Source organism: Carassius gibelio, chromosome A14 (assembly GCF_023724105.1).
Source record: "Carassius gibelio isolate Cgi1373 ecotype wild population from Czech Republic chromosome A14, carGib1.2-hapl.c, whole genome shotgun sequence".
In the NCBI taxonomy this organism is placed as follows: domain Eukaryota; kingdom Metazoa; phylum Chordata; class Actinopteri; order Cypriniformes; family Cyprinidae; genus Carassius; species Carassius gibelio.
Window position 1 is genome coordinate 19,096,280 of NC_068384.1, and position 20,623 is coordinate 19,116,902.

Genomic DNA, 20,623 nt, shown 5'->3' on the forward strand with positions numbered 1-20,623 from the left:
TCCAGAATGACATTTCCCTCATATTCAACTACCAAAAGTGCATTAGTCTTTGCCATGTTACATACATTTAGTTGACTAGTGCTATGTGCTGTATTAACAAAAACATACATGGCATTAATAAAAAAGGTACACTGGAAAGCAATGCAATATTGCGTTCATAATCGAATGCAATTCATCTAATGAACGCGATATAGCATAGCTTGTTAGTGATCTACGGCTCTGTTTATTACTGTAAATGCATCTGAATAATTTCCGTCTGAAAGCATGTGATGGAGATTTACCGGAACTATTAATCACAGAACCGGCTTTACTGACCTTTTTTTTAATAAACGGGCCACAAAATATGTGAGATATTATCTGTATTCTCTTAATGGATAAAATCTGTTTCTGAAGAAATTTATAAGAAAAAGTATGTCATAATCATCAGTGGACATGAAATGTTATAAAATGGTCCAAAATATCAGGACAGAGCCAGCTGTTTTATTTATTTATTTTTTTTATCTCAATCATTATCTTGCTTCTGCAGACTTCCTTGCAGTAAATGTTCTGCTTTACAGTTTGATTCAAGATTTTATTGTACACCAAAACAACAATAAACAATTGGCTCATGGACACAGAAACACTGACAAATATGTCACATTCTTAAGAAAGGAAAGTTTATTTATTTTGTGATTTATAAACAAAACACATTACCACTTTTCCATCATAATGAAACAAAAATATATAATAAAGAAGAGAAAATAAGAATGGAATGAAGGTCACTAATTCACCATCACATATTGATGAACAGGTGTACAGAAAAGAGGGTTTTACAACAGATGACCGCCATTCAGTTGGACAGCACAGCGCCACCTACTGATCACCACCAGACAATAAGAAATAATGACAGCATGAACAATCACTAGATACAAGCATAAACTACATATATTGTATTGTACATCAGGATGATTTTCCTGTTTTTTTTTTTTTTCCTTTGTCAAAGAAGTGAAAGAGTAGGGATAGAATCATCATACATAATTTAGCTACATTATACAGTGCTAGTTTGATCGGTATGTCAAAGCCAAACACAAAAAGTTTTTTTTTTTTTTTTTTTTTTTTCATAAAACAAAAATGAAAAGAATAGGACAAAACCAAGAGCTTCAGGGCATCACACTATAGAGCATTTACAAATACCAAGGTTTAGTAACGTCATAACTGTCCACTGTAAGTCGGTGCAGAGGTGTCAGTATGAAAAAGGCTCATAGATGGTGCATACACAAATCTCTTGTGTGATTAATGAATAAAAAGAATAAACAAAAATAGTAAAATCATAGCCATCTATATCTATATTCATATATATCTCTATATAGTACGTGTTTTATTTCTGGTAAAGTCATGCAGCAGTCACGTTTGAGTAATTGTGACATCGGTTTGAGACATTTTTGGGTTTGTGGCAACAAGGTAGGCAGGCAAGTGAAGGAACCAAGACACAGACGTGTCACTGTAACCAGACACTAGAAAGCATGGAGTGGAGACAACAGTCCGGTCTTATTGATATCAGATAAATAACACTTGGTTGTTTTTATAACAATGTACAGATGATGTGTATATTTTCTGAGGTTTAGATACTTTTTTCAAGTGTAAACACTGAATTTGTCTTTGAAAACATTGCTCTGTTTGTTTGAGCAACCCAAACAGCCTGACAGAGCTCAAAACCAATAGTTGGATCTATTAAAGGCAGACGGGGGGAAAAATATTTTAGGTGCTGCTAATGGCACAGAAATTACACACTTCACCTTCAACATCGGATCAAACTGGCAAGCCACTATTTTCACCCCAAAGTTCTTCTCTACTAATCTCCGATGAGTTTAGAGACCAGAAAAAATACATTGCCTAATACAGAGGCAGAGCTGAAGTTGATTGGACAGCACTGGATCATTTACATATTACAGTGCGGCGGGGGGAGCCTCTTTCCTCTGCGGTGGGGGGGACTTGACAGGCGTCGTCTGCATTTCTCCATACTACATGAGTACACCACAATGTCTAGAGCTAGCCTATCCAGCAGAGAGATCAAGAAGAGACAGACAGACAGAAGCTCTGTACAGTAGCAATAAAGTTCACCTAAAGCTTATAAAAACTGTGCACGAAAAAAACCCTACCCATCAAATTTGAAAACCCCTAGATAATATTTTGCGTTCTTTGCTCTTAGGGTGTGTTGGTCCTCCAGACAGCAAGCAGAAAGGAGGCAACTAGGTTTTGTGTATGACATACTGAGCTGAGAAAGCAGGCACAGAATTAGGGTTGGGATGACAAGGTCAAGGACAGTCGGGAAACTACAGGTATGAGGCAATGCCACAGAAAAAAATCATGACATAACCTCTAAGCCTTTTCTTCACGGGATATTTAAGGATAGTTTATAGGATTGAAGGTGTCTGAGGTTTGGTGAATTAACAGTAATACTGTTCATAATGCATAAACAATCATCCCTTTAACAACAGAGCACATAACCAGGCTCCTGAAGAGCTGATTTTTATGAGCTTTACATGATATTGACTTGTCCAACTGCTGGTTAATCAAAAGGCCAACCAGGATAGAAACAATTCCAAGCAGGATAAGTTTTGGTAGTTGCTACAGATATGGACTGATTGTTCACCCTGTTTACTAAATCTGTGTCTATATATGTGAATGTGTGTATATATATGAGACTACTTTCTCACATATACACTATGCCTTGGAGAACATTTGCTGGTAACATAATTAAAGCAACAAAATAAAAGTGCATCATTTGATGTACTTTTTTCCCCCCATTTGTCCAGGATGTGCGATTTTTATAAGTGAAAATGTATCAGTGTCTCTTGTTTTAAAGGATGTTTCTTCCATCCCACACCAGGAGAAGTGAACGAGCAAAAGCGTTAATATAGCATCTTTACTGCTTTACATACAGCGGTGCCCAAACTGCATATTTACAGCAGTGTGTGTCCTGCTTCCATTATATCCAACTTAACTCAATTTTGAATCTCAATTATTTTTTCTCCATTTTACCACGATAGCACAAGTGAAGCGGCACACAGCTTACAAACAATCAGATTTTGTCTCCCTATCGAAAAGATTGGAAAACAAAAACCAAAAGGATAAATAAGACAGATGTACCAACATGAGTCTGAAGGACATATTATGCAGAATAGTGTGGGTGAGGCATGGGAGAATATTAATCAATCAAGTAACAACTCAAGGCGAGATTAATCAATTACTTAAATAATAGGAAGGGGAAGCTATCTGCGTGAAAGAGATCGGAGGTGACAGAAAATCAAATTTTTCACTTGAATCCAACAGAAAATATTTGTTTGAGCCTCAAATATGGATTTTAGGATTGATAAAAATAAGTTTTGCTCTACAGACTTTCGTTGAGACTTCTGTCTTAAAAAAACAAAAAACAAAACAAAACAGCTCTTGCTTTAACTGTTTCCGCTGTCTCTCTAATCATCATCATCATCATCTTTTCCTTTCTCCCGCTTATCCTTCTTCTCCTTCTTCTTTTTCTTCTTCTTCTTGGCCTCCTCCTTTTTTCCAAAGGAAATAAAATCGCTCTTGTCGTCTCCGTCTCCTTGTCTGATGGAAATAATGGCTGGAGAACCAGGGATGATGAAAGCTTCAGGAGGAACCTCACCGGGTTTCAGATGTGGAGGGCCTCCTGGCCCCGGCCCGTATCTAAAATGCCAACTGTTGCTGTCCACTCCAGCACCTACAGGGGGAGAGACCTCTCCACCCTCATTGTCTATGAAAGAAAAAGAGACCATCTATTACAATCTATAATAAGTCACATGTTGATTAACAAAAACAGAAATGAAAACAGCATTATTTGACAGTCAATAATTAAAGCATTAGGAAATAATATAATGTAATCATGTAATGTGAATGTGCAATGCAATGTACTCATGTCTTTAAATGTAAATTACTGTGGTAGCTGGCCTGATCTATGCTTGACACCCTCTCCAGACAGCAACATAGTGTTGGTCCAGATCCGGCCCACATCTGGCCCCCATGAAATCCAGCCAGATGTGGGCCAGACCTGGGCTGAAACTGCTTGCTGTCTGGGTCATGCAGTGCTGAAAATCTCTCTCTCCCTCTCTCTCTCTCTCTGTCTGATGAGCAAGTAATCTCATTTATAATTATTATTTCATTTAATACAGACACCTTTGGCATCATATCTGTGTGCAAGTCTTTGTTTGCACTTTGCCTTTTGTCTATAGTTTATGTTGCGGTGAAGATTAAGATGGATTACAACCTCTGAAACATTGACTATGATATCTGTAAGTGAAAGAAGGTCTGTATTTAGCTTTGTTAGTTTGAAATGAAAGGAAGAAACAGGCAGCATGCATTATGAGTCCTCAGGGAACTGACTACCCTTCCAAATCCCTCAGTAACAAAACAACTAAACGCCCAAATTCTTTGTTTCTTCTTTGCTCCCTCTCGCTTATATTATTTCATCATGTCTAATCTTCCTCTATCCATGCCCTTTCATTTCATCAAACAATTCACTAGTGCTAGGGAATAACTTACTAAAAGTAGCAATGCTATTAAGTTATCTACATTTACACTGGTTTCAAAACTATCAAATTATCCATTTAAAAAACTAGGCAGGACTTTGATGAGATAACTTTTTAAAAATAATTCATTATTTCTGCATTATTCTACAGGCTGTTTCAACTGTTTTAAAACTGTGAGTAGCTTGTATCTTTGCAAAATACAGTTTCAGAGTAATTTCCCAACACATTAACCATGACAGCAATATCCTCCGATTATCTTCACCTTGCCTTGACCTTTCATGTAATTCAGTCTTTAAACAGACACACACGTCTGGCTGGCAGATAATGGCAACGGTTTAATAAGCTGCATGACAAGGGCATGATTATTATGGCCAGTGAAATATCTAGCTCATAAAAAGATGATGGGGAGAACATCGAATCGTCTCATCATTAAGAAAACAACATGAGTCTGCTGACCCCCTCCCATATACTCTCTATACTGTATATCTCTGTATCTGTCTCCTTTCTCAAGGAGTAGTGCCGTCTTAAATAATGCAGAAGAGGAGGTGAGGAAGGGTAATCTGAGGATGGAATATTAAGTCAAGTCAAATCTGCTTTATTGTCAATTCTTCCACATGTACAGCACATACATAGAGAGAATTGAAACTGCGTTACTCTCAGACCCTTGGTGCATACAGATAACACAGATATACAGATAAATATGAGCCAAACTCCAATGCTAAACTCCTGAAGGAGGAGACTGACTGACTATATGTGTGCGTTTGTGTAACAGCTGATGACAGCAGATTTGTGTTTTGCTGCATGAAGCACAGAATATTGGCTGATTTCACAAACAGACAGCTAGCCTGAAATTGTTTTGATTATAGTACATGTTTTACAGCTCTATCTATTTGCCATCAAAGTTCACAATTTGTTATTTACTGTCCATATATGTAAATTGCATGCTTTCACATTAAATATTAAACAGAAAATTGTAGTAATTTCATTAGCTGTGTGTGCGAATAATAAAGGATTTGTGGGCACTAAATATTAATTAGATATGTGCATGTGGTACTGATTGTCTGTGCACAATAAATATAATCATATTGTTGCATGTGTCTCTTTGTGTGTGTGTGTGTGTGTGTGTGTGTGTGGTACGTCAGGCTCTAGTAATTCTGATAAAATATGTGCCAGATGGCACCACAAGCTTTCTCATGAGCCTGCCAAGACTGCAGTGCATGTGCTCTCTGTAATAAGAGTAGTGCATGTTTTGAGAATTATGCTATAATGCTTTCAATAACCCTTTTTCCATTAAAGTCAAGCAAACACACACAAACACATCAACGCACAAGTAAATGCATCGGTAAAAGCATAAATAAATGCATAAATAAAAGCATAGATGCATAAATCAATCAATCAATGTCTCAAAACCTCATGTCTCAAAGCCAAAAAAAAAAAAAAAAAAAAAAAAAGAAAAAAGATTGTCCTCAGTTTACCCCTTGAGTTGACTAAAGCACCTGGCATGTTCTGAAAAATTCCACTAGACCAACAACACACAAACACACTCGCACCCTCCAGCACATCCTTTCCTCCGTCTCACTGACTGACTACAGTGACTGCTAAATCCAAAATCGTAAAATTACTACAAAATTACTGGAAATCAGTGAGACCTGTTGACATTATTTGTTTTTGTCTATATCTCTGACTGTTGTCTTTATTTACACTCTTTTTTTATTCAATTCAATTAAATTTGATTGTTGTCGATAAAACAAAATATAATAATAATAATCATGCATGTTGCATTGTAGGTACAGTAAATGCATTTGTGTCAGTTTCTGAGTATGAATGTGTTTTGCATTGTGGGCAAGTGTTTCAATGTGCCATATGGCATCGTAGCTGATATGAGATCCTGTGGGCTGTGCAGGTTGGCCCACCTGTAGAGATGATCTTTAAACAGGCAGATCAGGATAGGACACACTCATCCACCCATCCATTCATCTCTCCATTTATCCATCTTCACCCAACCTGTTACAGCCCAAGAATCGCATTCACAGTAGAAAAATATCTTTCTCTCAGTTCAAAATGCTTAACTGCAATGACAAAAGTATTACCAAAGCATTACGAACTCTCATATTTCTCTATTTTTTTCATACATCTGTCCACTCTTCATCTGTCCATATCCCTCTGAACTTCCTCCTTCCTCCTACATGCACAGATTTATTCATGTGTTATTTTATATGACGTCTCTCAACTCTCTCATTCAGCCACTCTCCTCTCTTTCTCTCTCCATTTTGCATTTCTCCTTCACTTGTTTCTCTCTCACCCTCCCTCTATTCTTCCAGCACCTTGTTCATGGTATGTATTGTTGCTGTGGAAACTGCCTCCTTCAGTGAAATCTGACTGTGGCAGAGACACTGATGGAAACTAATACAGAACGCTGTCTCTCTCTTGCTCTCTCTCTCTCTCTCCCTCTGATGGTCAAATAATTCTCTCCCCTAGCAACAGAGGCAGTCACAGCCCCCTCCTGTTTTCTTTCACTCTCCCCCTTGGTCACCTTTTTTTTCCTCATTCTCACTCTTTCTGTCAAGTCTTTCCCTTAGGCTGTCTACCTGCCCTCTGCCTCTATCACACTGTTTCTCTCACTTTACAGCATTTCGGAAAAAAAACAACGAGGCAGAAAATGTGCAGACACGAAAACAAAACGAGAGTGAGACCGAAATGCTTTATCCTTTTTTCATTACTTTAATTCTGTAGATCTACGCTTTGGTAGCTTTGCCCATCTGTTTCACACACAACGGAGAGACAGAGAGAGAGACAGGGGCGTTGGCTTCTCCAGTGTTTTGCACGCAAAAGCTAAAATGAAGCTCATTAAAATGCAGAACATAAAACAAACCAGCACTGCTTTACACCACCACAGAACAACTGACTGACTCACATTTAAATCACCACCTAAACTGCCAATTACCTGCTGATAACAAAATTGATGGTGTTGTCTTAAAAGGTTGGTTCAGCCAAAAATCCAAATGCTATACTTTACTGATCAAGCTCTTTGTCCATCTGTCAAGCTCCAAACCTCAGCAAACACAATAAAAGTGGTCCATATGGTATAAACACTAAACACTGTAAAAAATAATATGATAAATGAATCATGGCAACATGTTTTTTAATGACTTTCACTAATTTAAACAATATCAAATTCATTTTTAAGATATATAAGATTAAACTCAGTTTTTTTTAAAAAGTTTGCTACATTTATTCTTTGAGTTTTATTAGAAGAAAGTATGTTTGGAACAATTGTTTGGAATGTTTGGAACAAAGAAAGAAAGAAAGAAAGAAAGAAAGAAAGAAAGAAAGAAAGAAAGATGGAGACTGATTGATTTTCCAGTCATCATCAGAAACTTAATTAGAAGCAAATTGCTCTTTCATCACGAGAGTAATTGCGCCCATTTTGTCTTCTCTCTCTTTCATCTTATTGAAACTAAATTACTTTCATTATTTTGAACACCTCCAGAAGTTACATCATCATTCCATCCAAGAGGGTCTGGCCTCAACGTAGACATCCGTAATCCTCACAAGGAGTTAATTAGAAAATTAAATATTCATTAATTGTAACTGGGTGGCTACCTATGACCTTATGACCCAGGAAATGAATCCAGACAAAATGGTAGAGAGGTTTATTGCTGATGTAATGTCATGTAAGTCAAAATGATGGTATTTGCAAGAAGAGTTCACATAAATGCCACCACAAGAGCAAATCTGATTTGCTGTAATACTAAAATTAATCACATTTGTGTAACTTGATGTTTATTTGCTCAACATAATGTTCTACAATAGACCACATCAATATTATATGGCTACAAATACAAGCTTAAAGCATGCCACAATTTGTTATTCTGAGCCTGTTCTTGTTTATTCTGACTTAAAATCATATTTTATCTTAATATGTTTTGCCCTGATGGTTGTGGTGATCTGTCTATGGGCACTTTAGAGTGTGTGCAGACATCTCTGATTAATAACTGAGACTCTGTCATCTACAGAAAGACTGTGTGATTCTTCAATTATTTGGAGTGTGAGAAAGAGACTAGATGGGCAAAATAGAAATGAAATCTAATATTGTGGATTAATTACCATGAGTGAATCGCACAGTGAGCGAGGGGGAATGTGAATATAATCCAACATTAAACCAAGGGATTCCATTGTGATCAGACTGTGGGAAAATGTACAATAGCAGTTTTCAAGGAATAGTTCACCCAAAAATGAAAATGTTGCTTCTTTTACTCACCCTTGTGTTGTTTTAACTTTGTACTGATGTCTTTATTCCATGAAACACTAAATAAGACATGAAGCATAAAGTCTAAATAAAAATTAACTCTCTTATTTTCTACACAATGAAAGTGGAGAGTGATTTATACTATCAAGCTCCAAATACAGAAAAAGTTGTATTCCTATAAACCCCAAAATTAATGTCATTATTTACAGATCACTTTTCCCACCAGTGCAGATCTCAAATTCCAATCCTCATACAAAGCTTTCAAATGCTGTAATCGTATGGTGTATCACAATCCACTTTCCAATATGAGGGTGAGCAAATGATGATAAATCTTTGGGTTCATTTACAATTTTTGAGTGGCTTGCTGCCATTATGAAGTTATATTTACTGTTACTGTTCAACACAAAAAAGCAGACTGCGGTATCACTAATGTATTGCAGTGGTTTCTGAGTTGCTCCCTGAACTACTCAGCTAGGTCATAATCCTTGTCTCCTGCATGACTGCAGCAGCTCGGCTCAGCAAAAGAGGCCAACGCAGAGGAGACTGCAGGGAAAGAAGCATGCAAGTGTAAGAATGATGTGTGACAGAAAAGAAGAGAGTGATATTCTAGATTGGGACAGGGTTTGATAGTGATAGATGGTCCTGAGGGTTAATGCCAGTGAAACTGCGAAATACAGTGTCACAGTCCTGCCAGAACACCCAGAGGAAAATTGTATTGCTTATTGGTTGCTCTAGATCTGTAGCCTTAATCTGGGTTTTCATTTATGCTTAAGTATCAACCTGGACTAAAATTTTTCTCAAAACATTCCTTGGTAGAAATAAAAATATATCACGAGTTGAGTATAGAGATATACAGTTAATGTGGATAGCAGCTCAGATCATCAGACATTTTAATTTAGTTGATGCAATGCTTGCCATAAAGTGTTTAGGTTTGATATCTTACCGGGAGCACTAGAGGCGGTGGGCCAGTTCTGAACAAGAACTCCTTGAGCACCCTGCATCACAGATGACTCCTCCATATGGACTGAACTAAACACAAACAAAAGATAATGTTTTTTTTTTTCAGATTAAAACTATTAGAAAAGAAAAATCAGTTAACCAACCTTGATTTGATTGAAACTCCATACAATATAACTTTGTTAAATTAATACTTGTAAAGGCTTCAGGATTACTACTACTACTACTACTACTACTATGATGAATCATAATTCTAGATTCTGCACTATTTATGGGTCTTAAATTTAAGAACATATCAAGAAATAAGATGTGCTTTACATTAATGTACATTTTTTCAATATTCAAATAGTCTCAGATCTCACTCTATGAGAAAAGATGTTTCTGTAGATAATGTCCCAGATTATAAATGGACAATGAGTGGAGTTAAAGTAGGGTTTTGGTTTGACCTGCCTAAATGATAGACCTTAGGTATATGTAGGTCTTTTTTGTTAGAAGATAGGATTAGAGTTTAAGGAGTAGGCCATTCTCTTCTTTGCAGTCACAAATTAATGCTTACACTCCTGTGCACTCAAAATTTCACACCAATGTGAAAATCTCTCTCTCTCTCTCTCTCTCTCTCTCTCTCTCTCTCACACACACACACACACACACACACACACAAATCTATCACTGTAATTTGTGCAGTAGATCCTCCTGCTTCAATTGGAAAAATGGCATATTATGGAAGTACAATTGTGTTGACTCCTTTTTATGTTGACTCTACATACACCCAGGTTTGTGTGTCTGCATCAGGAAAGAGCCTTAAAAATCGCCAGTGGCAGAAAATCAAACCAAGCAGGTGTGTAGAAAAGGGTGTTATCACTTCCTGTGTTCTCTCTGTTGCTGTGTGTGTGGCTGCATGTGTGAAGAAAGGATTAGCTCACTGTGAAACATTGCAACATCAACAGTCTTAAAATATTGGGGAGAAATGCATTTCAGAAGGTAGCTGTTGAATTCTTCTCTTGCTTTCTATGTGGGACTTAACTTGTCTCTCTAAAATAATAAACCTTTTAAAAATAATTTTGTATGAACACTAAACTTATAATAATTGACTTGTCCCTGGCAATCGATTTCCTAAACTAGTTTCATGACTATCAAATAAATCCACAGACTTACTTAATAAAAATATTTTAGATCAACCCAATATTTAATTCTATTTATTAATTTGTTTGGTAAGCATCTATATGATAAGTGGGGAAAACCTACAATCAGCTGGTCATTATCTGATTGATTGATTGATCTCTTATGCTCACCGATGCTGTATTTATTTGATAAAAAATTAAAACAGTAAAATCAGTAATACTGTGAAATACAATTACAATTTTACATTATTTTTTTTCTAAATTAATATATTTATAAAAATGTAATTTATTCATGTGATGCAAAACTGAATTTTCAACATCATTACTCCAGTCTTCAGTGTCCCATGATCCAAGAATTAATATGTTCTGACATTTCTAACTATTGCAATCAACCAGCAATCAACAGAAAGCATGCAGAATGGGTCACCATTTTAGTTGCCTCCTCTCTCTGTCTTTCTCTGATGAATGTTTGCAGTCCAAGGTCAGGCGGTTACTATTACATGCTGTGTGTTTGTGTGTGTGTGTGTGTGTGTGTGTGTGTGTAGAAGCCATTTTAAAGAGCTGTGAAGCAGCAGTCACTAAGGCTTAATACATTATTAATGAGAAACATTGGACCAAATACATGATCCTCAGCTAATGTTCAAACATCCTCCTTCTCGCTTTCTCCCCGTCTGCCTCTCCTCTCTCCTGTTCATTTCTGCCTGCATATCAAAGTTATTGTCTCCTCCACTTATCATTTATTTGTTTATCATTCAAAAAGCTATTTCTGAATAAACCTTTTTGTCTATGGTGTGAAAAAGTCTTACATTAAGGACAGCAACAATAAAAAAGGTAATGTTTGCCCTTGCAAATCTCACTCTGATTCACACATTGCTAACATGTTACTAAGGTGCAGCAGTTTAAATAATTCTGGTCTCTGGATATGACGTGGATCCCTATGTTTCTTAAAAAACATTCTGATCACTTATTAAAGTAACACACTTGAATATAAAAAAAATTATATTGGCTTTAGGGTTTATTCAATTTCGAAACTCTAAAAATGAGCATTAGTAAACATTAAGCTACTGTCTTTACAAAGAAACTACCAATGAAAGTATAAATCTGCCTTAAAATCAAGCCAGAGAAAGCAAGAGCATCACAATGTGAAATTAATTTTGCACCGGTTTCTCTAAGCACATAAATTGTAAAACAGGAATCTGATTTAATGCATGATAATGATTTGCGTGGCTACATTAGCTCTCATTAAAACAAGCTGTAATTAGGAGGGAATCAGTGAACCACTAATGAAGATCGGACGTCATTCATTCACACACACCCATAGCACTGGCATATGTGAATGTGCTGCCCAGTCTGTTGTTTCTGCAATGTCTTTCGTTGCCATCATTTTGCCGACATGGCTATGGGCAATACTTCAGTTGCCTCATATGACCTACTTCTGCTTCCATGACAATTGTCGTTGCACAGCTGTACTGGTCATTCAGTGGCTGCTACATCTATATCAGACCACTGGTTGATTCACAATGAGTGGTGGATAACTATATACCCACGGCCTGGCCCAGTGGTTTATGGGTAATGCCTGTGTGTACTTTTTTTTTTTTTTTTTTGTCAAAACTAATTAATCAATTAACCCCTTTAAACTAATAGGGAATATTCAGCAGATGATGGAAAGACAATAATGAAATCAATTCTTACCTCTGCATTCCTGCTCTAAGGGATGCTGAATATCTCCAGTCTGCACCGGGACCTTTAGGCTGAGAAAGACAAAGACAGAAAAAGAGAGAGAAAGAGATAACATTAAGCACTGGGACGTATAAGAAAAACCAATATCGTCTCATTAATTAATCATGCTGGAGTGTAGTCATATGGTCATGTTGGCTGCAGGATTGTGGCTATCCATTTATGAAAGACATTATTTTTTTTTGCACATATAGACACACAAACAACAATGTTAATTTGAGATGCTCATCATCCAAAATATCTGAACCAGCTAAATCAACCATATCCACTCTACGAATAGAGACAATAGAGACGAAACAAGGTCATTAAACCCTGGAGGAGCAGTAACAGAGGGGTGAGATCAATCTGAATGAGACTCCTCAGGGAGAGAGAAACTGAGGCATGTCTGCAGCCAAAATACCCAAGGTGAGTGATTGTCATTCAAACATACATCAAGGTCATATTTCACTCCAAAATCAAAAGAACAGAAACAAGAAACTGTATCTCGCTTAAGTAAATGAAGCTTGTTTTTGGCACCATAAAGACTTTTGGCATTGCAACATTATTTTTATTAATGATAATATGGGGAAACTGCTTGCTTGTCATTAAATGCAAAATAAACAATTAAATAAATAAATAAAAATATTATATATATGTGGTGTGTGTGTGTCCTAAAATAGAAATTCATGAGTCACTTTGGATAAAAGCATCTGCTAAAAGTGAATAAATGTAAAAAAAAAAAGCAAAGTTCTACAATAAATGATAAAATATTAAAATATGTATTTTGCCTTCTGATTTGGGTACATATTTATGGTCACCCAGGTGTGATATGAAATCTAATTTACAACTACTGTAAAATCCCCTGTATTAAAATTACACAGCAGAACATTTCAGCTTGTTTTGGCTTGTTTAGATACAAAAAAACACAACAGGCATGGCATCAGTGCTCCCTATTTTATAACCCATTTTCTATCTCACAAACATCTCCTGGAGGACATATATCAATGTGAAATCCAATTTGCAGTGTAATCAGCAGGGCTTGCGTTTCCTCCACGCAACACGCAAATAAACCATATACCAAGACATTCCATTTACCAACACTGATGTTCACCCTAGCATGAACCTTTCAGTGATGGAGTACAAGCTGTCAAATAAAACATTTTATAAAGAAAGGCTGAATATAAATCAGTCTCAAATCAATGCAACAGGTCTGTAATGACCACATTCCAATGACCAAACCTCCAATATCAAGGTAAAACTATGTAACTAAAAAAGGAAAATTCAACAACAAAAATAACAAACCCAGAAGGTTTAACATGCATGTAATCTGATTAATCAACTGATTGTATAGTAACATTTACAAGATTCTGGATGAAAATTACAGACAATCAAATATCGTGAGTATGGAGACAGAGAGTGTTGCTGAGCAAAGAAAATAGGGATCTGTTTTTTTTTTCCACCTCACATGTCTTTGATTTATCACCTTGTGTGTATGTCTGTGTGTGAGGAGAAGCAGAAAATGAGTTTAGTCTGATCTCGTCTCACCAGCAGTTCCTTACTCTCTTTTTCCTCATTTTTTCTCTCTCTCTCCCTCTTAGCTCCCTTCTGAGTGGACAGCACCTTGCCTAGATACAGTATTCACACCACTGCATCAACCAATCACAATCCTTTCTTCCTTTTCTTTCCAAAACAAATGACCCAATCAGCCACCGGAAATACAGAGCTCAGCTCCACCGCTACTTAATCACACACAGGGAGAACAAACATGACTGACATTTAATGAGAACAGGTGAAATGAGCCAGTAATTACTTCACAAATAAGAGGCGCTCACACAGAGAAACAGTTTTCACATCCAGAAATCCCTGAACCAGATCAAAAAACATCACATAAATGCACTCAGTTTGTAATGGTCTCTGGTGAACTAACAGAACAGATAGGCAAGGCTTCATTTGTAACAAATTGGTGGTCATGCTAAGGTTTGAAAGACTGACAAAACTGCCAAAAAGATTCGCTGATGAGAAATTAATTTCATCTGTTGGGAATGATGCATAACTATGATCTATAGCAGCTGCAAGTCAATTTAACAGGGTTTATCTATCTATCTATCTATCTATCTATCTATCTATCTATCTATCTATCTATCTATCTATCTATCTATCTATCTATCTATCTATCTATCTATCTATCTATCAGAGAACCAATCAAGCTAACCTGTGTTACCAGATTAAAGGCCTATGAGTTGATTTCCGTGGATGATGTCCAAAGTGAAGCTGTGTGGCTAAACTGAGATTTAACTGCGGGCACAGAGAAACTGGAGTGTTGCTTGAGCTTCAGACCTCTAAATATAAACACACCCAGCTGTCCTGAAACAGCGCATTGCAGAACAGGCTGAAGAGAGAAAAGGAGAGAGAACATGTGCGAGAGAGGGAAAGAGAAAGCAGAAAACCAGAGCTCTAAGGCTGGTGCCAAGATATCTGAACACAGAGGAGGCCACTGTCCGAGAAAACAAAGAACTCTCATGAGAATCAACATCTGAACTCTTTCCCATGAAGTTAACATCAACAGTTCACTGGTTCCTTCATTAATTATCCCTGTCTCTGTCTCTCCCCCTCCTCTTCTTCGAAACTCAGGACACTTCAGAGTGAACAAAATCGAAGAGTATGACAATTCATGTTTGGTATATTTTTAAAGGTCTCAGTGCATCTGGGAAAAAAATATTTAATTCCAATAACAATACGATAAACACTGTTAAGATCTAGAAATAGGGGAAAATAAGTGTTACAACACACACACACACACACACACACACACACAGTAGTTAATTTTCTGCCAGGAAATTATCTATTACTTTCACAGACATTTCCATTAACCCTCAAAACACATAGCAATGAAGTGCAAAATTCTACATAAAGGTAACAAACCTGGATTTTGTTTTCATATTAATAAAGTACATTGTGCCCTTTTTATTTTTATTTTTTTTTACAATTTATTTATTTTTTGGTAACACTTTATTTTAAAGTTGTCCTTGTTACACATGCTAAATTTACTAACTATTATATTAACAATTAATTAGTCATAATTACATGCAAGTAACCATTAGCCAAACCTAAATCCAGACCCGTAAGACCCAGGAATCCTTCTGACAGGCCATTGTGAGTGGACCCTACACAGTGTTTTTCTCTAAATTCATAACTAATGAAATGCAATTTGATGACAGCTGTAAACAAGTGGAAAGAGGGTCTGATACTCTAAATCATCAAAACTGCACACGCATGTATTCTGCAGTGCACACTGAAGACTGCTGCTGTGAATTAATGAGGCACAAAAAGAAAAAGTAAAAATGCTCCAAAATAACAGAATACATCACTGAGCCCAATTATACATAAAAAACACACCTGTGCCTTCCACTGCTGAAACAGGCATGTAGCTCTACTGCAAAAAGCAAGCAATTCAACTAAACAACTTTATTAAACTGTAAAAAAAAAAGATTATTGTGTCTTGTTTTAGTTGTTGTCTCTTTATAATTGTGAAATTTACTTGCAATTTCTGAGTGAAATATGTTTCTACACAATGTTTTTATTGTATTTGAAAGAAAAAAAAAAATTTGGACTACTCCTAACTCATCATCATATTGGGGAGTGAAAAGGTACCGCATTATTGAAGAGAAGACAATTTCTCCTCTCTTCATGGATGGATGAGGCGGATAGATGGATGAGTCACTTAATGGATGCTATAACAGTGTGGGCACTGCACACACCTGTATTGCCGTAGCATCGGGCATGCTCAGTCTGCGCACGAACTGCCCACTCTGTCCTGTGAAGAAACGGTCAGCCCCCGAGCCCCAAGTGCCACTCAACGGCCGGCCCGTATTGTAGAACATAAAAGTGTCACTTCCTGAGGTGGCGGTCAGGCAGGTCTTATAGCAGTATGTTTTGGTTAAAGAGCCATTTCCTCGGACCTCAATGTAGTGTGGCTCCACTTTCAGGTCTCTCCGCATCATAGCAGACTGCTGGTGGACTGTGACCCCGCCAGCAGCGCCCCCACCTCCACCTGCATCTCCACCACCTGCAGCCCCACCACCACCTCCACCATCTTTGGGTGCCTTCTTCATTGTCGTCTTCTTTTTCTTCTTCGACACACAGCAAGGCGAACAGGAGCAAGCATCTGGCTGGCTGCAGTAGGCATGGCATCGGACAATTGCTAGGACAAAGATGGTAAGCAAGAAAACAAAGGTGGTTGCACTGAGGGCAATGATAAGATACAGGGTTACATGGGAGAATATCATTGTGTCGTGTGGCCTGATAATGCGTTTTGGGTCTGGGGCCACTTTGGGTGGGATCTCCATGACGGCAATGTTGATCGTTGTAGATGTGGAGCGAGGAGGCAAACCATGATCTCGTACATGCACTGTGAGGCTAAAGACAGTAGAATTGTCCTCATTTACTCGCCGTGTTGTGCGGATTTCACCTGTGTACTCGTGCACCTTAAACAAGTCCAATTCCGGTGGGTGATGGAGGCTGTATAGCAACCAGGCATTTTCTCCAGCATCTAAGTCCCAAGCCAGCACACGTGAAACAAGGACCCCCGCCTCTGAGTTACGCAAAATAGTCTCTGTGGAGAGTGAGCCGTTTGCTGCCGGGCGAACAAACTGAGGACTGTGGTCGTTGGAGTCCATGATGTAAATATAGACGGTTGCCACTCTGCTCAAATGTGGCACACCATTGTCTTGAGCTTTAACCTGGAAATGAAACTCACGCAACTTCTCAAAGTCAAAGGATCGCAGTGCGTACACCTCACCTGTGGCAGGTTTGACAGAAACATACGATGACACTGAAATACCATGGTTGTTGTCATTTAGGACGGTGTATGTGATGCGAGCGTTTTCGCCGGCATCGGGGTCTGTTGCCTTGATGACACACAGAGGTGCACTAGGCACATTGTTTTCTAAAACATAAACAGTGTATGAAGGCTGCTCAAAACGGGGTGGATTGTCATTTACATCTGCCACTTCAACTCGTATTGTCATTGATGATGAAAGAGGTGGCGTTCCACCATCTGTGGCTGTAACTGTGACATTGTATGACGGTATAGTCTCCCGGTCCAGGAAGGCAGAGGTAACAATGGTGTAATGGTTTCGGAATGATTTGATTTTAAAAGGTAGATTCGGGGTGATGATGTCCAAGCTGACCTGTTTGTTTTGTCCAGAGTCTTTGTCATTTATACTTATTAAAGCCACCACGGTGTCTCCACGGGCATCCTCCCGAACTGGGCTTGACAAAGAGGAGAGCACAATCTCAGGAGGGTTATCATTTACATCCAGCACCTCCACCACCACTTTACAGTGCACTGCTACGGCCCCTTGGCCTTTGTCTGCTGCCTGAATATACATCTCATAGCTGTTGGTTTCTTCAAAGTCCACATTGCTTTTAACTCTAATTTCTCCACTGTCTGTGTCTACAGAAAACACCTGCCTCACTCTATCCGGTGTGTAAGAGCTAAATGAGTAAATCACCTCGCCATTGGTGCCCTCATCTCTATCAGTGGCGTTTAATTTAATTACGAGCGCCCCAACAGGAGAGTTTTCCCGCAGTTTCACTTTGTATACGGAACTGCCGAAGACTGGCGCGTTGTCATTGGTATCCAAAACGCGCACGTTGATTTTAGCTGTGCCTGAGCGCGGAGGAGATCCACCGTCAGTAGCGGTGAGTAGAAACTGGTGCGACTGCAAAAGTTCACGGTCGAAAGGTTTTTTCAGCACGAGCTCTATGTGTTTTCCGTCTGCAGGTGGTTTGGTTGAATCGAGCGCCAGGTGTTCGTTCGAGGTGAGGCGATAATGGTGCACGGAATTTGAGGCGTCGTCAGAATCCTGCGCGCCCTCAATAGAAAACCGCGTGCCTGGCTGTGCGCCCTCGGAGATCTCCAACTGGTACTCGTCTCGGGGGAAAAGCGGCGAGTTATCATTTGCATCCAAAATCTCAATATCCACGTTGTGCTGTTCGAATGGGTTTTCTAACACCACGTCGAGACTAAGCGTGCAGGTGCCGCTGAATTCACAGAGCGTTTCGCGGTCAATCCGGTCGCTAATAACAAGCTTACCAGTTTTGTGGTTGATGCTGAAGTATCGCCTCGCACTGTCTGAGCTGATTCTGATACGACGAGCCGAAAGCTTTCGCAGATCCAGCCCAAGATCCCGAACAAGATCACCAACGACAGTGCCGCTCTCCAGCTCCTCCTGAATGCTGTAGCGAATTTGTGCATTTGTAAGGACACTTAGTAGAACAATGAAGAAACAAAAATAAAGAGGCACGTTCTCTTTTATGGAGCTGCATCGCCCTGCAACAGCCATCGCAAACTGGCAACATCCACAGACGATTTAAAAACCGCTTTCCGCCTTGAGAGCTCCCCGCGCAACAGCTCCAAACCACGGCATCCAAAAAACGGGCGGACTATGTGCAGGATGACCAAAGCCTCCGCTGCGCTGCCTTTTTAAACAGATATTTTCCTGCTTCATCCATGTTCTCTCTTTTTTTTGCGCCCCAGCGATTCTTTTCTTCTCTCCTCCCCGCGAAGCTGACTCTTGTTTCCCCTCACAAGTGTGCTGCCTATCGCTCCCTCTCTCTCTCCTGTCCCCCTCCCTTACCCTGTGCTGTAAAGGCGGGGGATGGGAGCAACCCGCGCTAACCAGCGAAGCTCACTGCATTTCAGCACCTTCGAACAAAAACGTCGACAAGCCTATTAACAGCCAGATGCGCCACGAATAATAATAATAATAATAAAAAAACAAGTAAGTAAATTATCTCTTTATTTCGCTTTTAACAACATTCGTCTTGTTTTCAAAACATTCTTATTTATATCGATTTAAAACTCGGCTGCTTTCAATCACAAAAACAGTGCCACCGCCCTTTTTTCATTGTCTCCTCTTCTCAGCGCACAACTGAAGTGACTTGATGGGATTCTATTCAGAATATTGCTCACAGTAAATGACATTTCCCCATACAAAAGAACGAAGCCTTATATTTTATCACAATGACATATTTGACTTTTAATGAACATATACTGTACATTTGAGTTGCAACGTCTTGTCTAGTTTGTTATCGCCTTATCTCAGAAAGTCGTCTCACTTCTCACCGTCTATGCATTAGATACTGCTGACAGCCTTTATACTTAGCATTCAGCATTCACTTGCTGGCCAATCACTCGCTCTTCCTACTGTCCCCAAAACTGACAGGTTAAATTGTCACCGATTACAAATGGAGCATTTTACTGCTGTGCCTCACCCACACATTTCCTTTCACTCTCTCTCTCTCTCCCCCTTTTTTGCTTTTATCATGGGGCTCATCCATTCGTTCATTTTTTTATGTAGGAAATAGGTGCAGGGATAAACGTTGTGATGCAAGCCATCCCACCAACATAATGACTCTTTCCTCCTATATACATGTGAACATTATAAAAATGCACACATTCATATGCTACATGCAATTTGACATATGTTTCCATTTAATAATCAACAGCAAACAATAAGAGAAATATAACAATACGTACAACAGTCATTCATTCTAAGGTTGCAGCATGAGAAGTGCTGCAAAACAAAGTTAGATTAGAAAATGCTATCATAGAGATACAAGAAAGTATAAAATAATAAACAAACAAACAAGAAAACTATTTTTTTAAAAGAAGTATACAGGGTTAGGGTATTGAGAGGATGCTCACGGTTAAGATAATCGTTGGAGAAAGTGATTTTGAACCACAGGGCATTGCTAATTCACTGATAGCAGGCTCCTTAAGTGGACGTAAGGTTTGCAAGAGGGAGTTGAGATAGAGGGTGCAGAACCAGTGGCTGTTTTCTGCCAAAGCAATAAAGTCTTTAATAATATTTACGCATCACTAGTTTAACACAACCAAAACAAACCAAAGATGGAAAAAGCAAACTAAAATACCATATATGGCTGTGGGTCCAGTTCTGCTGCAGGCCTTATGATGTAAAGCTTCAAACGAATAATGGTACCTCACAAGACACAATAAATCCCTTTAATCAATAAAGGCCAGGTGGAAA

At 38.5% G+C, this 20,623-nt stretch overlaps 1 protein-coding gene across 29 annotated transcripts in view; it reads right to left on the reverse strand.

Annotated features, from left to right (window-relative positions):
- Positions 1 to 634: 634 nt before the first annotated feature.
- Positions 635 to 20,623, reverse strand: part of LOC128027753 (protocadherin alpha-C2) — an 85,901-nt gene continuing 65,912 nt past the window's right edge. For 25 of the 29 annotated variants that reach the window (XM_052615590.1, XM_052615587.1, XM_052615589.1 and 22 more), the window contains 3 exons: positions 12,546 to 12,604; positions 9,719 to 9,804; positions 635 to 3,754 (listed from right to left, as the gene is read on the reverse strand). In XM_052615590.1, the coding sequence (XP_052471550.1) occupies positions 3,456 to 3,754; positions 9,719 to 9,804; positions 12,546 to 12,604 (444 nt within the window). In that variant the 3' untranslated portion in view covers positions 635 to 3,455. The other 4 variants (XR_008186796.1, XM_052615598.1, XM_052615579.1 and 1 more) reach the window with 4 other exon arrangements.